General features: G+C 39.5%; 1 protein-coding gene across 1 annotated transcript; it reads right to left on the bottom strand.

Moving 5' to 3' along the window:
* Nucleotides 1–1,018: 1,018 nt before the first annotated feature.
* On the bottom strand, nt 1,019–15,942 carry tpo (thyroid peroxidase). The gene is made up of 11 exons (XM_029494308.1): nt 15,831–15,942; nt 15,560–15,683; nt 14,453–14,582; nt 13,353–13,550; nt 12,331–12,834; nt 6,291–6,549; nt 3,146–3,313; nt 1,855–2,092; nt 1,540–1,748; nt 1,253–1,426; nt 1,019–1,101 (listed from the first exon to the last, which is right to left on the bottom strand). The coding sequence occupies exons 1-11, from the start codon at nt 15,940–15,942 to the stop codon at nt 1,019–1,021; spliced, it is 2,199 nt and encodes a 732-aa protein (XP_029350168.1).
* Nucleotides 15,943–19,213: the final 3,271 nt, after the last annotated feature.

Here is a 19,213-nt window from a genome sequence, read left to right as displayed (position 1 = left end):
CAAGTCATCTCAGTTACTGTTCCTGCTTCCGTGTTTTCTAACTAATTCTAACTAATCATCTGCTTGTTGTAATATCTATCCAAAAGATAGGACAACAGCATTATTCTTCTTATCTGACTCTTGATAAGAGAGAGGACTGGGTGCAGTCAGATAAAAAAAAATAAAAATAAACTCAGATATTAGATATTTGACTTTTTTCAGACCTGGTTGCTTATTCTGCACTTGTGAACTGTCTCATTATCCTGTCACCATTTCAAAACATGTTTTTTTTTTTCAATATAATTCTACATGACTGTTGGCTGGAATGTTGATTTGCTAATACGTTATCAGGACAGCAACATGGAATTAACAAGGAGCCATTGAAGTGTCTGCTGTAAAATGGTTCCGAGTATTCAGGCATACACTGGCAGAACAATATTGGTTAAATCAAAAGGAGCAGAATTTTGGATGGCTAAAGATCAGCGATGCTGTCACAGGGCCTCCTACACCGCTCTGTGACATTATGTCAATCATCAGTGACAATGCACAAAGTCAGATGTACAGACATCAGGCTTTGTGATCATTGTCCTTTTTTTTTTCCATTTGCCTTTCATTATGTGATTGCAACATGATTTTTTGTGAATTTTTCTCAGAGTATGGTCAAGATTTCCAAGAATGAATGTAAAATAAAAAAATTGAAATATTTTATAATTACTATAAAATTTTCTATTAGAAATTGCTTCATCAGAAAATAAAGATCATAATAAATATGAATGATTGATATCACTTAGTAATTAAACGTTCCTCACTCAATTAAGACCTGTCAAGCTGACTTTTACTCTCACATTAAAAATAGCTGCTTGAAAAGGTGACTTTTAACGCATTCAAGGCCTTTTGTCAAAGACAAGTGCTTTTTGATGCAGGTGGGATTTACAATGTAATCTGATATCCTATTGCCAGCATACTTTCCATTGGGCCATTATCTTTTCACCATTCGTACCAGCAGGTAGCAGTAAAGTATCAGCCGAATGAAGAGTGTTCAATACTGCAAGTACTGGATGCTGTATATGTTGAGGCAGGTCTGTGGTGGTGAACCGCATCTAGAGGATAATCGACAGCACACTGCAGGAATATGAAGCAGCTCCCGAGAGGATCCCGAGAGCTTTTTAAACGGTGGGAGCTCCCTTTCGTGTTAAACTAGTCCTCATAAACATCATGAGAAAGCACAAACAGATGCTATCAAACAAAGAGAAGTCAAACATGCTTCACATACCTGTACATTGTGGGGGTTGATTACTCCACTGATTTCCCTCACAAAGTATTGCAGCAGTACCCTTTAATTTGAAACCATGGTAACAGGAGTAGAGAGCTACCGGTTTGCCGTATGTAGAGGACAAAATGAAATCCCCGTTCTGTATCTTCGCTGGAGAGCTGCACTGCTTTAAGTCTGGAATTCAGTGATAAAAGTTTTTCATGTTAATGTGCAGTGGAATGATAAAATACAAAGGAATTTGTTTTTGTTTGTTTTGTTTTTTTTTTTCAGCAGGGGACGGGGTGCACCTTCACTCCTCTCCACTCTCCAAACTTCCAGATTAATCCCTGGTATGCTGTTGCAGGACACATAATCAGAGGGGTAAGCCCCATATCGGAAGGAATCGCTGTTGACCTCTCCTATGTCGGTGTTGTCACAGATGATTCGAGACAGAGAACTTTTTGCAAGCTCAGCCTTTTGTTGTTGGGTGAAAACACCCTCAGCCTCCCACCAAAACCTGAAAAATATAAATTATTGATCTCAGCCTTTCATATCGAACATTTCAAAAACTATTCTTCACTTGTGCCTTCATTGCTTTGAATGAAAGATAAATGTTAAAGTACCTATCTCCGTCACGAACCAATTTCATTTGGTGCCCAATCAGGCAGGCGAACAGGGGACCAGTTCTCGAGCCGGGCAACAGCTTTTCAACGAGACCTCCGAGCCACACATCGATATTGTCAGGATGTTTGTATACTCTTAGTATCTGCTCGGCAACGTTGTGGTTTCCCACGACCTCTGTGAGGTCATCCACTGTCTTAATCCGCGTCAGTCCACAGAACGCTCTCCAGTCATTGTATCCTGAAAGGTCGAGTCACTTCAGCACATTGCAAACTTATTAATGAATATATTTATTGGCTTTATTATTTTTTTTTTTTCCCCTTTTGCAGGACTCAGATGAGGAAACTAAACCCTGAGGTGGTTGGTTTAGTTGAAAATACAGGAACACAACTAGACCAAGTTAATCCAAACAAAAGGCGTTTCAAAGGTGTGGTTTATGTGCTGGAGCTTTTCCTGGCTGGCAGAGAGATTTCCAGAGGTACTGTCAAAGGCTGTTGAATAACTAAAAAAATACATATATTCAGATTATACAAAGAAATATAGAAACTATTAGTTTGTTGCCTTTGGACAGAAGAGTAGTGTCTGTTTCCCACCTGTTTCCTACTACGCAAATAGTAACTAACATTCCTTTGATGTGCAAATCAGAAATAATGCAACTTAACCACAACATTAATTAGTTACCCCACAACAAATGGCAACAGATTTAAAGATGTTAAATACTCCGCTAAGTTATGCTAACCAGATGCCAACCAACTGCTGCCAAACCAGTACCTCTATATTCAACTTATTGTAACGCTATTGGTCTTTTGTAAATCTTTTGGTGAACAAGTGAAAAAGAATATTTCCCCAAATACCAAACAATTCATTTTTGTTAATCAGTGAAACTGATTCAGCATGCTTGACAATAAGACCACTGTAAATTCACTGTTGATTAGGCGATCATATCAAGGCCTGAAACTCTGAGGCCTCTTTGGTTTGGTGGCTTGTGACCTTTGAGTTCCAAAAATATTCTCATGATCATCGCTGCCCAGAGATAGGAAACGTCAAAGATAAGCTGCCAGCAGGACTAGATGCTGTCTGCTCACTGGGTGCAAACACCTTTTTTGGTGAAAGGTTTGAGAGGTTGGCATTGGAAATTTACCAACACGAATTGCCACAATGTGTTGAGAGGGGGAGTGGCAAAGCGACTGTTTTTAAGATTTTCGGATTAAACAGGCATTGATTGTTGATTGTCACTGATTTGGTGTTCTTAAGTGAATGCCACTGAACATTGACTCTCAACCTCTCGCTTACCTGGGAGAGCGTGATCTCGTCCCCTCTGCAGGTTCAGTGAAGCCAGATCCATGTGCTGGTCTATATTAAGGACCACCAGCCTTCCCGTCTCATCCGTCATCAGCATGTTTGGGCTAACACTTGTCGCTGCAGTTCCAATTATACCTCTCAACGTTGGGTCAATTCCTCCTAGAAAGGGTAAATGAATCATTCAAATGAATACAATCTTATTAGTCTGTGGGAAGCAAGACTATCCTAAGTGCACCTGTCAAGGATGATATGTTTTCAATAAAACTTTCATTTCAAATTTGGACATCAGCGCAGCATTTTTCTGTTGAAAAGAAATGAACCAAAAAACGTATTCCTCTTTCTTTCTTTGTGCTGTTTCCTGAAAAGTATTACTCCTCAGCTCAGATCTGCTGCCTCCGCTGGGCTTACTGGTGACCAAACATTCAATTGAGGCTAATAGGATGAATGCACTGTTGGGATGAATGTGCTGTTTATCCTTGCAACGCATAACTTGCATTGGGTAGTAAAACAGTACATTAAAATCATTCCAGGAGTTAAGAATTTCAGCCACTGGAGGTCAGGAAAATTGTTCAAGTAATATTATCCACAATTTTCAGAGTCATAATAATTCAGGATCAATTCCGCTTTGTCTCTTCAGGGGTAGATCATGTTTAGCTTGGACTTCTAAATCAATATGTGCCCTGACCCTAACAGGCTTTATTTCAGCTGCTTGGAAATCAAAATCAGACTTGAATATAGTGACTGCTTTGACGTAATAACAGAGAATGCTCATATGAATTGTCAGTGTTGGGGTATGCTCAAAAAAAAAAAAAAAAAAAAGTAATTAGTTACTTTGGGAAATTCTAATCCTTTATAGTTACATAACTTCTAAAGGAACTTCACTTCTCATTGCATTAATTTAAATTTACCATGTACATACTTGGACAAACATAATGACCCTTTCATTACTTTATTTTCAGATTTTAATGAAGGCACTGGCGCCTAAGCATTCGCCACTAAAAGAGCTCAGAACTTGCTCAGGCAATGCAGGAAAGCATGTTCCTGTAGTCCAGCAGTGTAAGTACCAATATTTTTTGTGCAACGCTTAACTTTGCTGCCAATAAGAGTAATTGATTTACTGTCATCTGTTGCTTTTGTTATCCTTCATCCCCAACACTCTTACCCGTAAAGATTAATATTTGTTTGTCTGGGATGCACTTACTTACAGAACATGTGTTTCCGGAGTTACAAATATTTGTTCCATTTATTTCTCTTTAAAGGGAAAGGCAATGAAAGCTTACATAATAATAATAGTAATAAAAAACACCCATAGAGAACTTATGCTTCATTCAGATGTAGGGAATAGAAATGGAACATAGGATTGTGTGGGTGCCATGACACCTTCAACCCTTCCTGTTGAAAATCTCAAGGATACGTGATTTGCATTACTGAAACCGTGTGATACACAAAGAGTCTCACTCTTAAAGCTGTGTGCTATTTAGCAAGGCACTTGCTGGATATTGTGCTCTTTGTGTTGATAATGTTTCCATGAACTTCATCAGACTGTGACCTCGAATGTGCACAGAGGTAAAATTTCACAAGGACGCTCCTCAAAGACCACGGGCTCTCCATGTTGGACGATGGATCCATGTGTGTTTAGAAATTTAGCAACGCCCTAAAGTGTGATTGACTGTGGATTAGTGGAAGTGACTGTAGCAATGTAGAAGGACTGTGAAGTAGTGACGTGAGAGCTGTGCTTTGAAGTTGAGACTTTTCTAACCCTCACCTATCATCATAAGCTTTGGAGAGGGAAAAGAATATAGTCTATATACTGTCAGCGCTTAATTAGTAAACTGATGATATTCTTCCATTTTTTACGCGACACAAATTTGTTACTGTTAAAAAAATAGTGACATACTGTTTTATAATGATTAAAAAAAAAAAAAAAAAAAAAAAACAAGTCACAAGGCCAATGTCAAACAGACTTGTGAGAGAAGAAAAATCTTTGTTAATAATCTACAGTAGATGCACCCCAGAATAGAATAATTTCTTCCCTTCCAATAACTGTGGTGTAACACACTTTTGTATTTTTTGCTTAATCCCACTGAAAATTATGGAGATAGAGGTGAACGCATGAACTCCTTGGGAAAGATGATGATGTATACTGACATTTTAAAGCAGCTATGATGGAATTTTTAAAAATGACAATGTGAGAACACGATAATATAGTTTCTTACACTCTGGATCCTAGCTATATTGTTTTGGTCCACTCTTGCCATCTCGTTGTGCAGTTTGAGGGTGTACAAACTTGTCAGCAGCAAACAGCGATACGCGTTTCATCTTGAGACATATAAATTGTCGGCTGAAGCGCCTATGAGGAGACATGCATTGGGGCCTTTCAGCTAGACTTTAAAGACAGCTAATTTGGCCACTGGTAGCAAATCTCAGAGGAATGCATTTCTATAAAATTGAAATGTCCACCAGACATGTTTCAAAATAAAACTATTCTTTGCATGATAATTTGAACTACAAAACCTAAAACCAAAAAATTCAGAAAATGCCGCATGCTCCATAATTGTTCATTACAAACATTGACAGCAATGCCATGCCAGCCATGGTGGAGCAGGACAGGCCTGAATACTAGTTTGCAAAGTCACACAATCTTGCTTAAACTCAGATTTAAAGTGAGCACAAAGGGACCTCCCTTTATGGAACTGCACAACAAAGGTGATACATCCATGTGAAGGGACAAAATTAGGAATAGATTTTGGTGAGAAAATTACAAAACCAACTCGTGTAAGAGGGCATCTCCTCTCTGTGAAGTACTGCCCTGTAAGTAATACATAAATAAGTAATACAGTGATAATTTGTTTAAAAGTTCCATATAGTGCATAAAATGGATTCTTGCCTTTTTATCATGAATCCCTGGTGACTAAGATCAGCCTGTATAGGTCTGATGCTGTGGGATTTCATAGCCTATACATAAGCTTTTGTCGAACACGACTCATTAGAATCACATGCAACTAATTGTCACACAAACACACAGCCGACACCCCAGCTGACCTAAAAAGGGATTTTTTTTTTCTCTCCACTCACTTTCGCTCATTTTACAGTGTGTTCAACACGTCGCAATAGGCAGCTTCATGAGTGTACTGACCTTCTTTGACTAGTCTCCACGGGCTGAAGAAAGTGTCATGCAGCCTCAGTGGGGGAAAGCGCAAGTCTTCCTGGTAGTGCTCATTCAGTCTCCTGAGTATTGGAGTGACGGTGCCGTGGCCGAACCTGAATGCAGCGGTGGCAAACACATTCGAGGCCGAGGGGTTTGCAGTTGGATTGTATCCCTGATAGGGTCCGACGTAATGTTCAAAAGCCTCTTCCCCGATGATTTTTGGAACATAGTCTCTCAGTGTTATGATCTGGGATTTTAAAAGAAGAATGGGGGGTGAGGGGGTCACAAAGAATCCCAAGAGAATATCTTGCACAGTGTGCAGGAGAAAATGTGTACTGAACAGTTTGCTGGCCACGGATCCCAGCTCATAGAGTTGGAGAGGATAAGAATAATATTAGAATGAAACAGAAAAATATAATGTGATGGTCTCTTAATAGAGAATTTCATCTGTCCTCATCACTATTTATAAAGTCGCCAACTAACTCTTAACACAAACACATTTGCACACCTGCACACAGGCAGACTGATATGAATACACATTTGTGGGATTCATTTGGTGTCAGGTTTCACGTTCCAAAACTAGGATCTAAAACCTGACAGAATTCACTTTCTGTTGCTCTGAAGATAACTTTGAAGATACAAAACAGAGCTGCCTCTTATCTGGAAGGTGAACGTGTTAAGGCAAGAATGATGGCGAAGATTGGATAGACTTCATTAGCAGCAATGGCTCACTGAATAGCGTAGGCCCTTAGACAGCACAGTCTGACTGATATGAGCCCAGACTGATACCCATCAAAACAGTACCTAATGGAGCCATGCGAAGAAAATCGAAATATTTTTTTTTTCCTAATACAAGCCCATCATGTATCAGTGATCTACAAGCAGAAATCAGAAAGTGAGAGTGATGGAGAGCTTGTCAGCTGTGACAGGGGACATACAGTGCTACGGTCCCATATGGGGAACAGTCACCTTACTGCAATGTCATCCATGCCAACTCTGACGTCAGGCTCGGGCCAATTGCTGCTTCAGCTTAGATCATTTTAAAACTTTTTCACGAGCATCCCAATTTAGTAGGAGCCTGACATCAAATTGCTGGTGTGCCCCTTTACTGGAGGAAACCAGCAAGTTCTACTGAACAATGTCCACATTTACTTTCTGCTTGTCTTTTATATGTAACTTTATGGCAGTTCATAAATGCTGGGCTCACGAAGCAAAGCTTCTCAGGAGTCAAGTCTCTCACTTAATGAACTGAAACAGTGAAGGGCTGGACTTTTAAAACAATCCTTGATACCCTTGTAAACTTGAAACCTAACAACAAAATGATATTTCCCCTTTAGACGACAACATAGAGGCAATATCATATCCCTACATGACGTGGCACAAGATAGATCAGTTAAGCTCAAATAAATCTGATCACTTCCTCCCCCCTAAAATTCTTTATCCTCCTACATTAAATCTGTCATCTCGCTACACAACTCAGATTACGATCATGTGAACATCGTGTTACATCATAGTTATAACACTTCCACTCTGCATACTTCACAGATGTGCTACGTGACAGTTCAGGACAGATACATGCAGTATGACCTCACAGCAACACTTAGAACTTTAATGTTTCATTTCCTGCCTAATTGCACACCGCTCTTGGCCTGGAAGTGGGTTTTTCCGGTCAGTAATTACTGCCATAGCACTTATTTTCATACATTAACGCAGTAGGTTTTTTTTTTTTTTTGTTTTTGCTTTTTTCAGTGACTTGTCATGAATGTGGCAGTATGAAAACAGCATCCCACATTACATTCACCTTGTTTTCTGGGAACAGCTCCCTGAGGACTTGAAATACGGCTTGGTGGGAGCTGTTAGGATTCAGACACATGGACTGAAAAACCCAAACAATGAGCTTAAAGCTGGTGGAAGCAGCAAAGTGCTAAACAGTTGAATGTTTTGGTTTTTTCTCAGTGGGTTTGATTAACTAGCAACATTATCAATAAGCATTTCAGCGGTAATATTAAATATTAAATACAATTGCTTGCCTCCATTATATTTCAAGGATTCAACATCTAATAATTGTGATGTTCATGAATTATTGGTAGTGATCTGTCTTATTACTATTGCATTAGATGAAATGCGGACTGTCTCAGACTAAACTGCTGCAGTGACGGACTCTACAAACTGAAACCTAAACTTGTTTGAGCTCTTAAACTCACCACAGTTTTACACAGCGTATTTTGCAATTTGAGGTAAATTGGATACCGTTATTTAGGTAAAGGTCAGCAGATGATTGTCCTGTAATGACTAAACCACAAAGTGGTGATTAAGTTACACTCTTTGTGTATATGTGTGGATCCTTGCTTGCAATCGGCTATTTTCACCGCAAAGATGTCGGTGTGGTGCACGCAGGCTTGCTGTCACGGCTCACTGGGACACCTGATCACAGCTTGATGGCAAACTCACTGCCGAAAGGATCGCAGGATCTCTAACAAATGAAATTATGATCGGGGCTCAGTGGTTCCACGGGTCTTTTGCTCTCATTAATCTTGGTGCAGCACTTGTGGGTCTATATCTCAGTCTGCCAGTCTGTTATCTTTGGTCACAGGAAGTCATGGTAAGCATGTCCTGGTGGGCTGAACAGGTCTGCCTGTAGACCGTAACCTGTTATTTATAGTGGAGCTTGTGTGTAGTAGTCACTTACTGGTAGCTGGGCAATAAAGTACAAACTTTTTGATCAATTCTACCTCCTTGGCTTGGGTAACACAAACAAAAAAACTGTCTTTATTCTTCCTCTGAGCTTAGCAATTCTTCTTCTATGAAAAAATAGATAAGGTTACAGCCTGCCAGTTTGCAGCCTGGTCAGAAAAGATAGCCTCTCACTTATAACTCCACTTCCAATACAAGGATTTTCCAAGCTGCTCATGGTTATAGCCACAGTATGTAAATCCCCTACAGCACCTGCCTTTTATGCTTATTTAAAGAACCCCTCCACCTTAGACCCGTCTCTTTTTTAATATTGCAAATCTCCTTCCTCTGCTATTGTCCCTGACTCACCGAAAATAGCAGTTGTTAATCCATTGCTATAATAAAATGTCAGCCCCCACCTCTGCCAGAAATCTAAAAGATTATTTTACCTCTGCCCAAAAAGTGCTGCACAGACCTTGAACTTTACTTGTACCGAGGTGACTTGGCCCGAAATAGAAACAATGAATCATTAACATTAAAAAATATGCTGTTCATTATATTTTATGGTGAATGCATGCACCCCCGACATCACCATTAATAACGTTCTCAGCCTGCAGGTAACAGAAAAAGGCCAATCAGGATAATCAGTCATTGCTTAACAACCTCTGTCATCCATCACCACAGGACAACAACAACAACAACAACAACAGCACAAACAACGCGTTGTTTTGCTCCTTCCACAAAGCTGCCAATACTAAAAAGACATAAATGTTTATGGAAACTGGAGTGAGGCGTGAGTGCTCTCTTGTCACAGAGACTGTTGGTATGATGAAGGATTATGGCTTGTCATTCTTTGACAGAGTTTTTTGGCACTTGGCTCTAAAGCCCGCCTTGCACAATCACACAAGCTTAAAGGAGCTGTTGGAAGCAACTTTTGACTACAGTTTTGGAAACTGCACCATCACCACTGAGGTGATTTGTAAAAGATTCTCCCTCAGATGCTTTCGCGATGACAGCAAAGCACTGGATTCCACAGCTGGTTGATTCTTACAGTCATCAGACTTAAAACAGCAGCTGTCAGGGCTGTACCAGTTCAGAATCAATTAAATCAGGAGAAAGCTTCCCCTATAGAAGACGTTGTTCACTCTTTGGTGTTATCTTGTTTTGCCACAGTCACTGTTACCCAGCATTTCTCAGAGTTCGTTCACTTTGAGATCTTCTTTGTTACTCCTGCAAAATCCAGACACTTTGTTGTGGCAGTCTTGCAAAGGAAGAGTCCTGGCAGGCAGGCATCTTAGTTCTGTCGTTGTGTGTTTATGTTGCAATGAAGTGAAGATGAAGCAGAAACGTTTGCTGGGGACTGTTAATCAGGAGTCCTGATTTTGGTGGTCAACTGCTTGCTACAACTCAACATTATCATGGTCACGCAAACACTGAACAACTACTGCGCACAAAACATACCAAAAAGAAAACAAACTATCAAACTTAAATTCAAAAAAAAAAAAAAAAGAAAAAAAAAAGGCATGAACAGTAAGCCTCAGACTCCAGCCACAAGAGTTTAATATGAAGAACATCCTTTTAAATTGCTGCTCTAGTATATTGAATTATGTGGTATGACCGTTTACACTCTTATCATGGGATCGCTTGAAGTAAATTTTTCCTGCGCGCATTTAAAACTTCTTTTCCAGGTTGTATCAAGAGAGCCATATCTGCTATTTCAGAGTGCGGAAGAGCGTGTGACATCATCAAAAATTGCGGGCCTGGTGGTGACCTTGTTTCCCTGACTGTTCTCTGATACGTACTTTTTTGCTTTAATTAAATGGATTTGCTGTCATCTGAATTTGTGAGATGACTAATAATGATAACTAATGCCCCGTTTAACGATACTATTATTCACAGAAAAATGTTGTAGGTGTTGACTTGAAAACTGAAGCACTTACATAGATGCAGCTCGGATTCTATGCTATCAGGCTGTAGCTTGTGCTGTGAATTTCATTACATGCTGTCATCTTGGAAAAGAAAATAAATAATGGTCAATATACTAGACATAACGGCAATTAAGTTTTAAGTGGTGTAATATGCTACTGTAGAGTACTTTTCAAAACTAGGTGAATAGTACTAAAGAATTCAACAGTAACTGTAGTTTAGAAATCTGGCTCTAAAAATCGAACTGTACTCATTTTGTTTTGAATATGCAAAGCTTTATTCTAATCATTGCTCTGCACTTTACAATCGCAGCAGTAAATATAAGAATTCTATTTTCATCTCTGCCAAACCTACAATCATAATCTTCATGGTCATGGTTTGCTTCATAATAAAAAAGAACCAACAATCATCCTTACATAGTCTTTCATTTACCTTTCTGAAATAAAATGTAATAAACCACCATAATTACGAAGGCCGGATTTATTTGCCCCCCCTCACCACACCAGCACAATAACAGGCTTGCTATGTCAGTGTTCAGTTGAGATGCAGCAGGAAACTGATGTATTTTTACAGCTAGGTACAGTGATGAATTGATCCATTCATTATAGATTTTCCATTCCTATGAATACGACTTCAATAAGTTTGAAAAACAAATAAAAGTGTTAAAATGATTTATCTGTGATCGTCTGAGATGATTGTTGCTGGAAAGTCTTTCAAGCTAATAATTTGGAAAATATTCACCTGAGAGATGAAGAACTGACCTGCAGGTACGGAAACTGTTAAGCATAAAGAAGTGCCGCGTTCTCAACATTTTCTGCAGTTAATCTGGGACCTCAGTGGGATTGGCAAAGACATGAATGGTTATATTCATGGTGGCGTAACGGTTATATTCAATTGCCAAACAGTACAAACATTTCTAGCACTGCTCAGTGAACTGCTTAATAGAGCTAAAACAAGTTGTTGATTGACAGAAAACTAATCAGCATCAATTTTAACACAAAATTATTAATTAAAGCCAGTTTAAAGACAAAAATGGTTGCAGCTTTGTTAATATAAGTATTTAGGGTTGGATGAACAGATTACTATCACTCCCATCAGAAATGTGAAATCCACAACTCTGATTTGAGTTACATGCTGAATGTATTAAATTAATAACACTTGAAGATGCTTGTAGGTGGATTTTTTAATAGAAACTTAGAGAAGGCCCGGCAAACTTTTTCACTCTGTCTCCTGTACACAGTTGTGTTGATTTTCTTTTGTAAATCTCAGCAAGAGGATAAATTAATGGGATACCTGAAATGTCATTTTCCTTTAAAAATGCCAACTTACTCTGGGAAACGCATTTTCGTGGAGCATGTCCGCACAGAACAGTTTTCCTGCTAATTAAAATTTTGGCATACTGAAACTATTTTAGTTACCAGTCACATACCTGATGGAGGGCTCCAACAATCTTGCGGGTTTCTTGGAATATAATCTCTGGGCTCCAGTGATGATTGATGCGCTTCAGTGCGTCTGCAATACGATTGTGTTCCCTGAGCCACAAGGTATGCAAAGTGATCAGGGGCATGCCCTCGTTGACGCGAGTGTCTCCAGCATTGAAACACTCCACTCTCCACTCTCCACTGTCCGCGTGAGGATCTTGGAGGCATTTGGATGGCAGGCTCTTTATAAAAGGAAGATAAGCTCTTCCATTTGCTTCTCGAAACAGTTGGTTGACAGCAAGTTTCCCACTGAGGCCGTCGATGTCACGGAGGGTGTACTCCATCCTCGGAGTGTGGCCATACACCGACGAAGCATCTATGAACGATGTGATGCTGTTCATCTGCTGTCGCTGCAGGGCTTGTCCAATATTTGCCATAAAGTTGACAAAGCAGACAGAAGTGGAGCGATGGAAAGGCATACAGTCTTGTGCATAGGAGAGCGTGCCATGTATCTTTAGAAAAGAGAAAATATTTAACAACAAGCTCCTTGAATGGTATCATGGACTACTTTGGAGCTGTACGTCATTTTCATTTGATTTTAAAAGAGTGATTCAACGTTTTCAGAATTATTTGCTTTCTTTTCAAGTTGGATGTTAAGATTGACCTTATGCCTGACAATTATGTTCCCTTAGCTTAGCATAAAGACTGGAAACTGGTTCGATCTAATGGGGAAAACAATGCTAGCTATAAAAACCTGTTACTAAAGGCTCGCTAATGCATGTGCTTTATGATTTTTTTGCGTGAGGAGGGGGCTAATTTTTCATCAAGTGCAACAATTTTCTGCTGTCTTAATGTTCATTGAAGGTATTGAGTTGCTGTCTCTGTTGGACAGACTTCTAATTCAATCCCCAAGAAGACAAGCCAATAGGCAAACTTCCCAACGCGAGGAACAATTTCTTTCAAACACATCACTGTCACTGAAGAGTAATTGGAAAAAAAAAGCAGAAAAACTTTTGTGTTGTCAGTGTACCTGAATGGGAAAGCACGGATGTGCATTCTCACATTCCACACAGTTCGGAGCAGGCCAAAAGGCAGTGTGGCTGTTCAACTGAGGCATAAAGGTCAGGTCATGGTCGATGTACTGCCCCCACTCCACCAACATCTGGGAATAGGAGTCATCTAGATTCTTAGAGGAGCTCTTCATTATTTTCACGCTGACTTCATTTGGCTGTTTGGATGAGAGAATTTGTTATTTTTAAAAAGCAGCGACTTATATTTGCATTTTCCCACAGCTCAGTCTGAGCAGTGACTGGCCAGTCATCAGTCAGTGTTTTCGTCATTCACAGAAACGAACACTTACTCTTGGCAAAGCGTTTTGTATTCCAGTCCAAGGTTATGATGAATGGAAGGGCTCTTGTGTGTGTGAGCCTGATCATTCTTTAACTCATTAACTTATGTTATAAACAGATAAATGACTCAAGATCACCAAAGGGGCAGTTTTTTCTCACATCCTAATATTTCTGACAAAAAGGAACTTGGCAACTGATAAAAAAAAAAAAAAAAAAAGTTACACAATGCACTTATCTTCCAACATCTGATTTGCTTTACCCATTTTATAAGAAAATAGAAAAGTGAGGATCAAAGATGATCAAATATTTAAAGGACTAGTAAATTGCAGCTCTTACATGTGGAGGTAAACTGCTGGCTGGATACAACTGATGCATATTTCATGAGCTCATCCACTAAAAGACATTCTTACAGGGTAATGAGCGCATAAATTAAAATTGAAATTCAATGCAAATATCAGCGTAAGGGTTACATTTGCTCTTTGAGAGAAATAATGTTTTTATCAACATGACTGGAAAGCAACTCCTTTCAAGCTACTGGAATAATGCGTTTTAAAGCACAGTCTGTAACAACCAAATGCAGCTGTAATCTGGGTCATCTCACACACACACACATCCAGACTCCTGCTGTTTCTAAATTGTTGTGGACTTTATCTGCTGTAAAACAGGTTAGAAAAATAAATGGAATGTGACATTAACGGGGGTTTTGCAGGATTAGCTCGCTTCATTTCTAATTTCTTCACCGACACCTTTGTGTCCGTCAAACCAGCATTTTGTAGATTACCGGAGGAAGTTGGAATCCATTATAGAGCCGTCCTTGGTTCCAACCCTTGGGTTCGCTCTCTCCGTCTTCATATTCAGCTGGAAGCCATCTGACCATGGCAATGTTGGCTGCTCCCCAGAGAGGATTTTGCCTGACAAAAAGGAATCATGAAGCATGTCTGAAAATGCCGCCGTGCAAAACAGTACATGCCGTTACTGAACGCGCCAGCATTTGTTTTCCCCCAAATGAAGAAGACTTTGAAAGTTAGTTTTACTGACATTAAAAATATTAATTCAATAACTGATTACTACCCACAATGCATTTGTTCCTTTCAGAGTTTGAGGCAGGTTAACTAGAGATGAGGTATGGCTTATGGAGGCTCTGTGTTTCGAGTAAGTACAATCCAAATATTCTGAAGTTTGACTTTAATCTCCGTAAAGCAAACATACCTGATCTTTTGCTTCAAGTCAGCGTGCACAGTGTTAAACAAAGTCCCTGACCTTGTCCTAACTTTACTTGCCAACAGCGTGTATTAAACGAAAACAAATGCTGTCAGGTGATATTTCAGGTTCAGCATAAAGATTTTCCAACTTGCCAGATTTATTACTCAACGTGGTTTTGTCATTATGTTAATATGTGATGTGGTTAAGAAATGCTCTTGGCACTTTCATGTTTCCATCACTACACACTCATTTGCTGTTTGTTTAACATGTACACTTTTTTAAAAATATTTATTTGGTTGATCTTTAATCATTAAAAGGCAAATGAAAATATACAGCCCGGGATCATGAGGGATAAGTGGTTGAATGAATGAATGAATAAAAGTACACAGACATGATGCATTATTATTATTAATGTCAGTCTGAAATGTCAATATCACTACAAAGTGAATCGAGAAGAGAAAAAGTTTTTGTTACTTGTGCTATGAATTTTCATCCAGTGGAAAAATTGGCACATGCGGAAAATGTGCACGCGCCTTCACAGCTCTGAAGCAAAGTGTTTGGATTTTTATATTGAGAGCCACACCGTGAAAAGTGACTATAACATCTCTCCTCATCACAAAATTCTTCACTGATGCAGCTTATTTTTCTGCAAAAATGGGATTTACTTTGTCATTTAACTAGCTACCTGTTATTGCAGAGGCCAGATATGGTGCGGTACTTTGAGTCCACTTGGCAGATGGATGGATGTGTTGGAGGAGGACAGTTTGAGAGCTCTGCGATCAGCTCCACATCCTCCCATGACAACAACTCTAACACAGTGACACAGCAAAGTTAACCCAAGAGAGGAAATAAGTATTTAAAACCATACAAAATCCACTCTCAAGCGAGAAACTGTAACATTAATTTTTTTATCTATCTTTTTAAATTCTCTTTCCACACACATAACATATATATACCTGGTGTTGTGACGTCCCTCTTGTAACGCTGTCTTGCTCTACTCTTTACAACTCGCAGGGTTGTTTGAAAAACCTCTGCAGCCTGGGCAATCTCCAGAGTCTCAGGCTGCATTTGCCGAAGCAATGCAAACATATGCATCGAAGATGAGGGTGCACTCCGTCTGTGAACAGAAATCGATGGGTTCTTTCTGTCCTTTTTTTTTGGGATTCTTTTAGTTCAGACAGAGGCAGATACTAAATGTTAAATCACTTATAATTTATTACCTTCGTCTAGAGTGCAGCAAGGCCTCATCTAAAATTTGAAGGCTTTCTCGGTATGATGAGATAAGCATTGCTCTGTTAGACGTGACTGGAACATATATACAATACAAAAAAACAGCACAACAATCTTAAAAATGCACTGCACACTCTGAATCAGCACAAAAATGGATAAAATGGATTGTGAGTGGCGAAAAAGTACATTTTACGCATCTATTTACATGTGAACATGAATCTTTACATCACTTTAGGGTAATAGAGGCATTATTACATTGATAATGAGTTTCTCTAGATTCAAAGTTATTGGCACTTTCATGTCATTGTGTCAGCCTCGGTAATAAATCCGGTGACTGGAGTTGAATCTGAAATATCCAATACAAAACAATACGAACAACCTTTTTTTTTTAACATGACATATACGAAGAAAAAGGCTCAGTTAGATAAAACATAGTTCACCATCCTGCTGTCGTTTCCAGTCAGTCCAGTTTTTCCCAATTCCGCTGCATATTACATACATGAGCACACAGAAAACTCCAGTGACCTCGCCGGTCGTCCTGTGATTATCAGAGATTAGCAGAGATTTTGAAGAAAAGAGTTCAACAAAATCCATTCTCAACTTACAGTTAGAATGTCTGCGGTCGTCCGTTGAAAAGCGCGGAAGAAGAGTGCAAACCAACATTGTCCACAAAATGAATTTGAAAAAGCCAAAAGCCATTTTTGTGAACAGTTTGTGGAAGTAGTTTCACAATAGTAATGAAAAGCTATCCTTCTGCTGCGTAACCAGATGAACTTGCCCCTGCAGTGAAGTGCCAGGGTCAAATAAACCAGCCCCCTTGAGTAATTGAGAGATTCAGCGTTTCTCTTGTCTTTGGTTGAATGATTTGGAAAAAATGTTGCTTTTTTTTTTTTTTTTTTTTCTTACATTATCTCAGCCACTTGGATTTTTGCTCAGGCCTGAAACTCTTAACTGCACATTTACAGTACAGACCATGATTTTCTGTGAGTGGTCACATCTGCTGCCATCGTGTCCTCTTTTAATGGTCACTAATGAAATGAATGGAAAACTAACCGGCAGTGAAATCAGGGGAGCCCTTGATGAATACTGTCCTGACTTACACCTTCTCAAACTGATCTTGCTGTAAAAATAGCACCTTGGAGCATCCTTACTGACTGGATAAAAAGGATAAAAGGATATGATTTGTGAAATCAAAGGACCGAGGATCAGCGGAAGTCATTCTTTAAAGGGTTCATTGTACTACCTGCTTCAATGTGCCTTAGTCCTCCTGAGATGATTTTCTCAGTTTTAGATTACTGACAGTGAGAAAGGCCACTGCAGCCATCCTGAAACTTCTTCTCGTCACAAATACTTCAGCTTGCGTTCAGGGTCCAATGCCACAAGTGGAGTCAACTGTGAGGGTCATGGCCCATTGATATCTGAGCTATCCACTTCAAATTCATGCTCGACATGGCGCTGATGCAACTTCATGGCGCTGTGTGCGTGTGTGTGTGTGTCTGCGCCAGCAGCTGGTGGCGACCTCAGCAGTGGGCTAAAGATCATCTCAGTTGTGGCTCTCTTGTTGTCACAGTGGCTGCTTTTTGCTTTAACAGAAAAATGTTTAAGCCCAAACTTCTCAACATATGCATCCAAGAGTTTGCTGAGAGTGCAGTGAGTGACATCCAAGCAAATACTTGTGGCATATATCTGAATATATTTAGTCCTGTGGCATCAGACAGATCATTACGATCTACTCTGACTATGCTTTGTTATTTTTACATGGGCAAAAGAAAACACTGACATAAATACAAAAAAATGCAGATGAATACCACAGCGAACTGGATTTGACTTATTTACATGTGGTAATGCTCAGCTTGTGTGAACCCACTCCATGATCACTTCTGCCACTATAATGTGTTGCGACAACAGGCAAATATTCCATTAACTACAAGTCACTTTTGCTGACATTATTTTACTGACCTCTGTTAGTTTTATGTCAACTCTATTCCAATTTCCCCGTTGTATCAGTTAGAAACAGCAGCCCAGGGATATGCACTAAGTGTCTGGCCCCTTGGTATTCACATGACAGGGCTGAGGTTTTCTCACAGGTCTGTTCAATAAGAGAACACCTCTTATAACATCATTGTAACAAAATAACCTTGATCATTTTATCTATAATCCATTTCAGTTTTTTTTCATTCATTCACCTTCTAACACTTTATCCGTTTCCGGATCGTGTGGGTTGCTTGAGCCAATCCCAGCTGACACTGGGTAATCACAGGGCCAACACACAGACAGCCAGAGACCAACAACCACTCACACTCGGACCTACAGACAGTTTAGAGTCACCAGCCAACCCAAAAATGATGCTTTTGGATGGTAGGAGGAAACCCACGCAGGCACAGAAAGAACCCAGGCTGGGAACTGAACCCGCGACCTTCTTATTGTGGGGGCACAGCACTAGCCACTATGACCGCTGTGCTGCCCCCCCATTTCAGTATATTATACACAGAGAAGTTTGTTATATAACCCACTTCAGTAATAAAATGATCAGTGATAAAATGATGTTTAACTCAATATAAAATAGCGTAAGCATCTCAATGGTGGCATTTTTGAATGGAAGCTAAGCTCCCCTGTAAATGAAAGAACACTACACAACACACAAGGCTATGGAAGGTGAAGCATGTGCCTGATGCAAATGGCTGCTGCTGCCACTGAAGTATAAAGACCACATCCTCATTATTAGATCATTGGGAGTATAATGGTTTCAAATTAGTCGAAGATTTTACGTACTAATGCTCAGGCCATTAGCATGTTAGCATCATCAGTACTTTCAGATATTCTTAGATTTGACTGTTTTTAGGCTGTAAAATTCAGTTACAATCACATGAAAACACAAGATATGGAAAAATATTAGTAACTACATAGTTCATTGATACATTGAATAAACAAACTCCAAGTTAAATGATTCTGGGCCGTAAAGCCATATGTGAAACCCTAAATCTTCAAAGTATATCTAGTTAGATTTATCTCGCTTTAGGGAGCATCCAAATGCTCCATTTTGATATGAGAAAACAATAAAGCCAAGTCAGATGCGGTATAAAGCCAGCCATATCTGTGTGATATTCAG

Source organism: Echeneis naucrates, chromosome 22 (assembly GCF_900963305.1).
Source record: "Echeneis naucrates chromosome 22, fEcheNa1.1, whole genome shotgun sequence".
Lineage (NCBI taxonomy): Eukaryota > Metazoa > Chordata > Actinopteri > Carangiformes > Echeneidae > Echeneis > Echeneis naucrates.
The sequence above is the reverse complement of the archived record's forward strand: the minus strand, read 5'-3'. Positions and strand labels throughout refer to the sequence as shown.

Excerpts from the sequence above, each read along its gene's own strand:
- tpo (XM_029494308.1), bottom strand. The coding sequence starts at position 15,942 with ATGCAGCCTGAGACTCTGGAGATTGCCCAGGCTGCAGAGGTTTTTCAA. Across the intron at positions 12,835-13,352 it reads ATCCGTGCTTTCCCATTCAG|ATACATGGCACGCTCTCCTA; the intron begins GTACACTGACAA and ends TCTTTTCTAAAG. Across the intron at positions 1,102-1,252 it reads TCAACCCCCACAATGTACAG|TGTGCTGTCGATTATCCTCT; the intron begins GTATGTGAAGCA and ends ATATTCCTGCAG.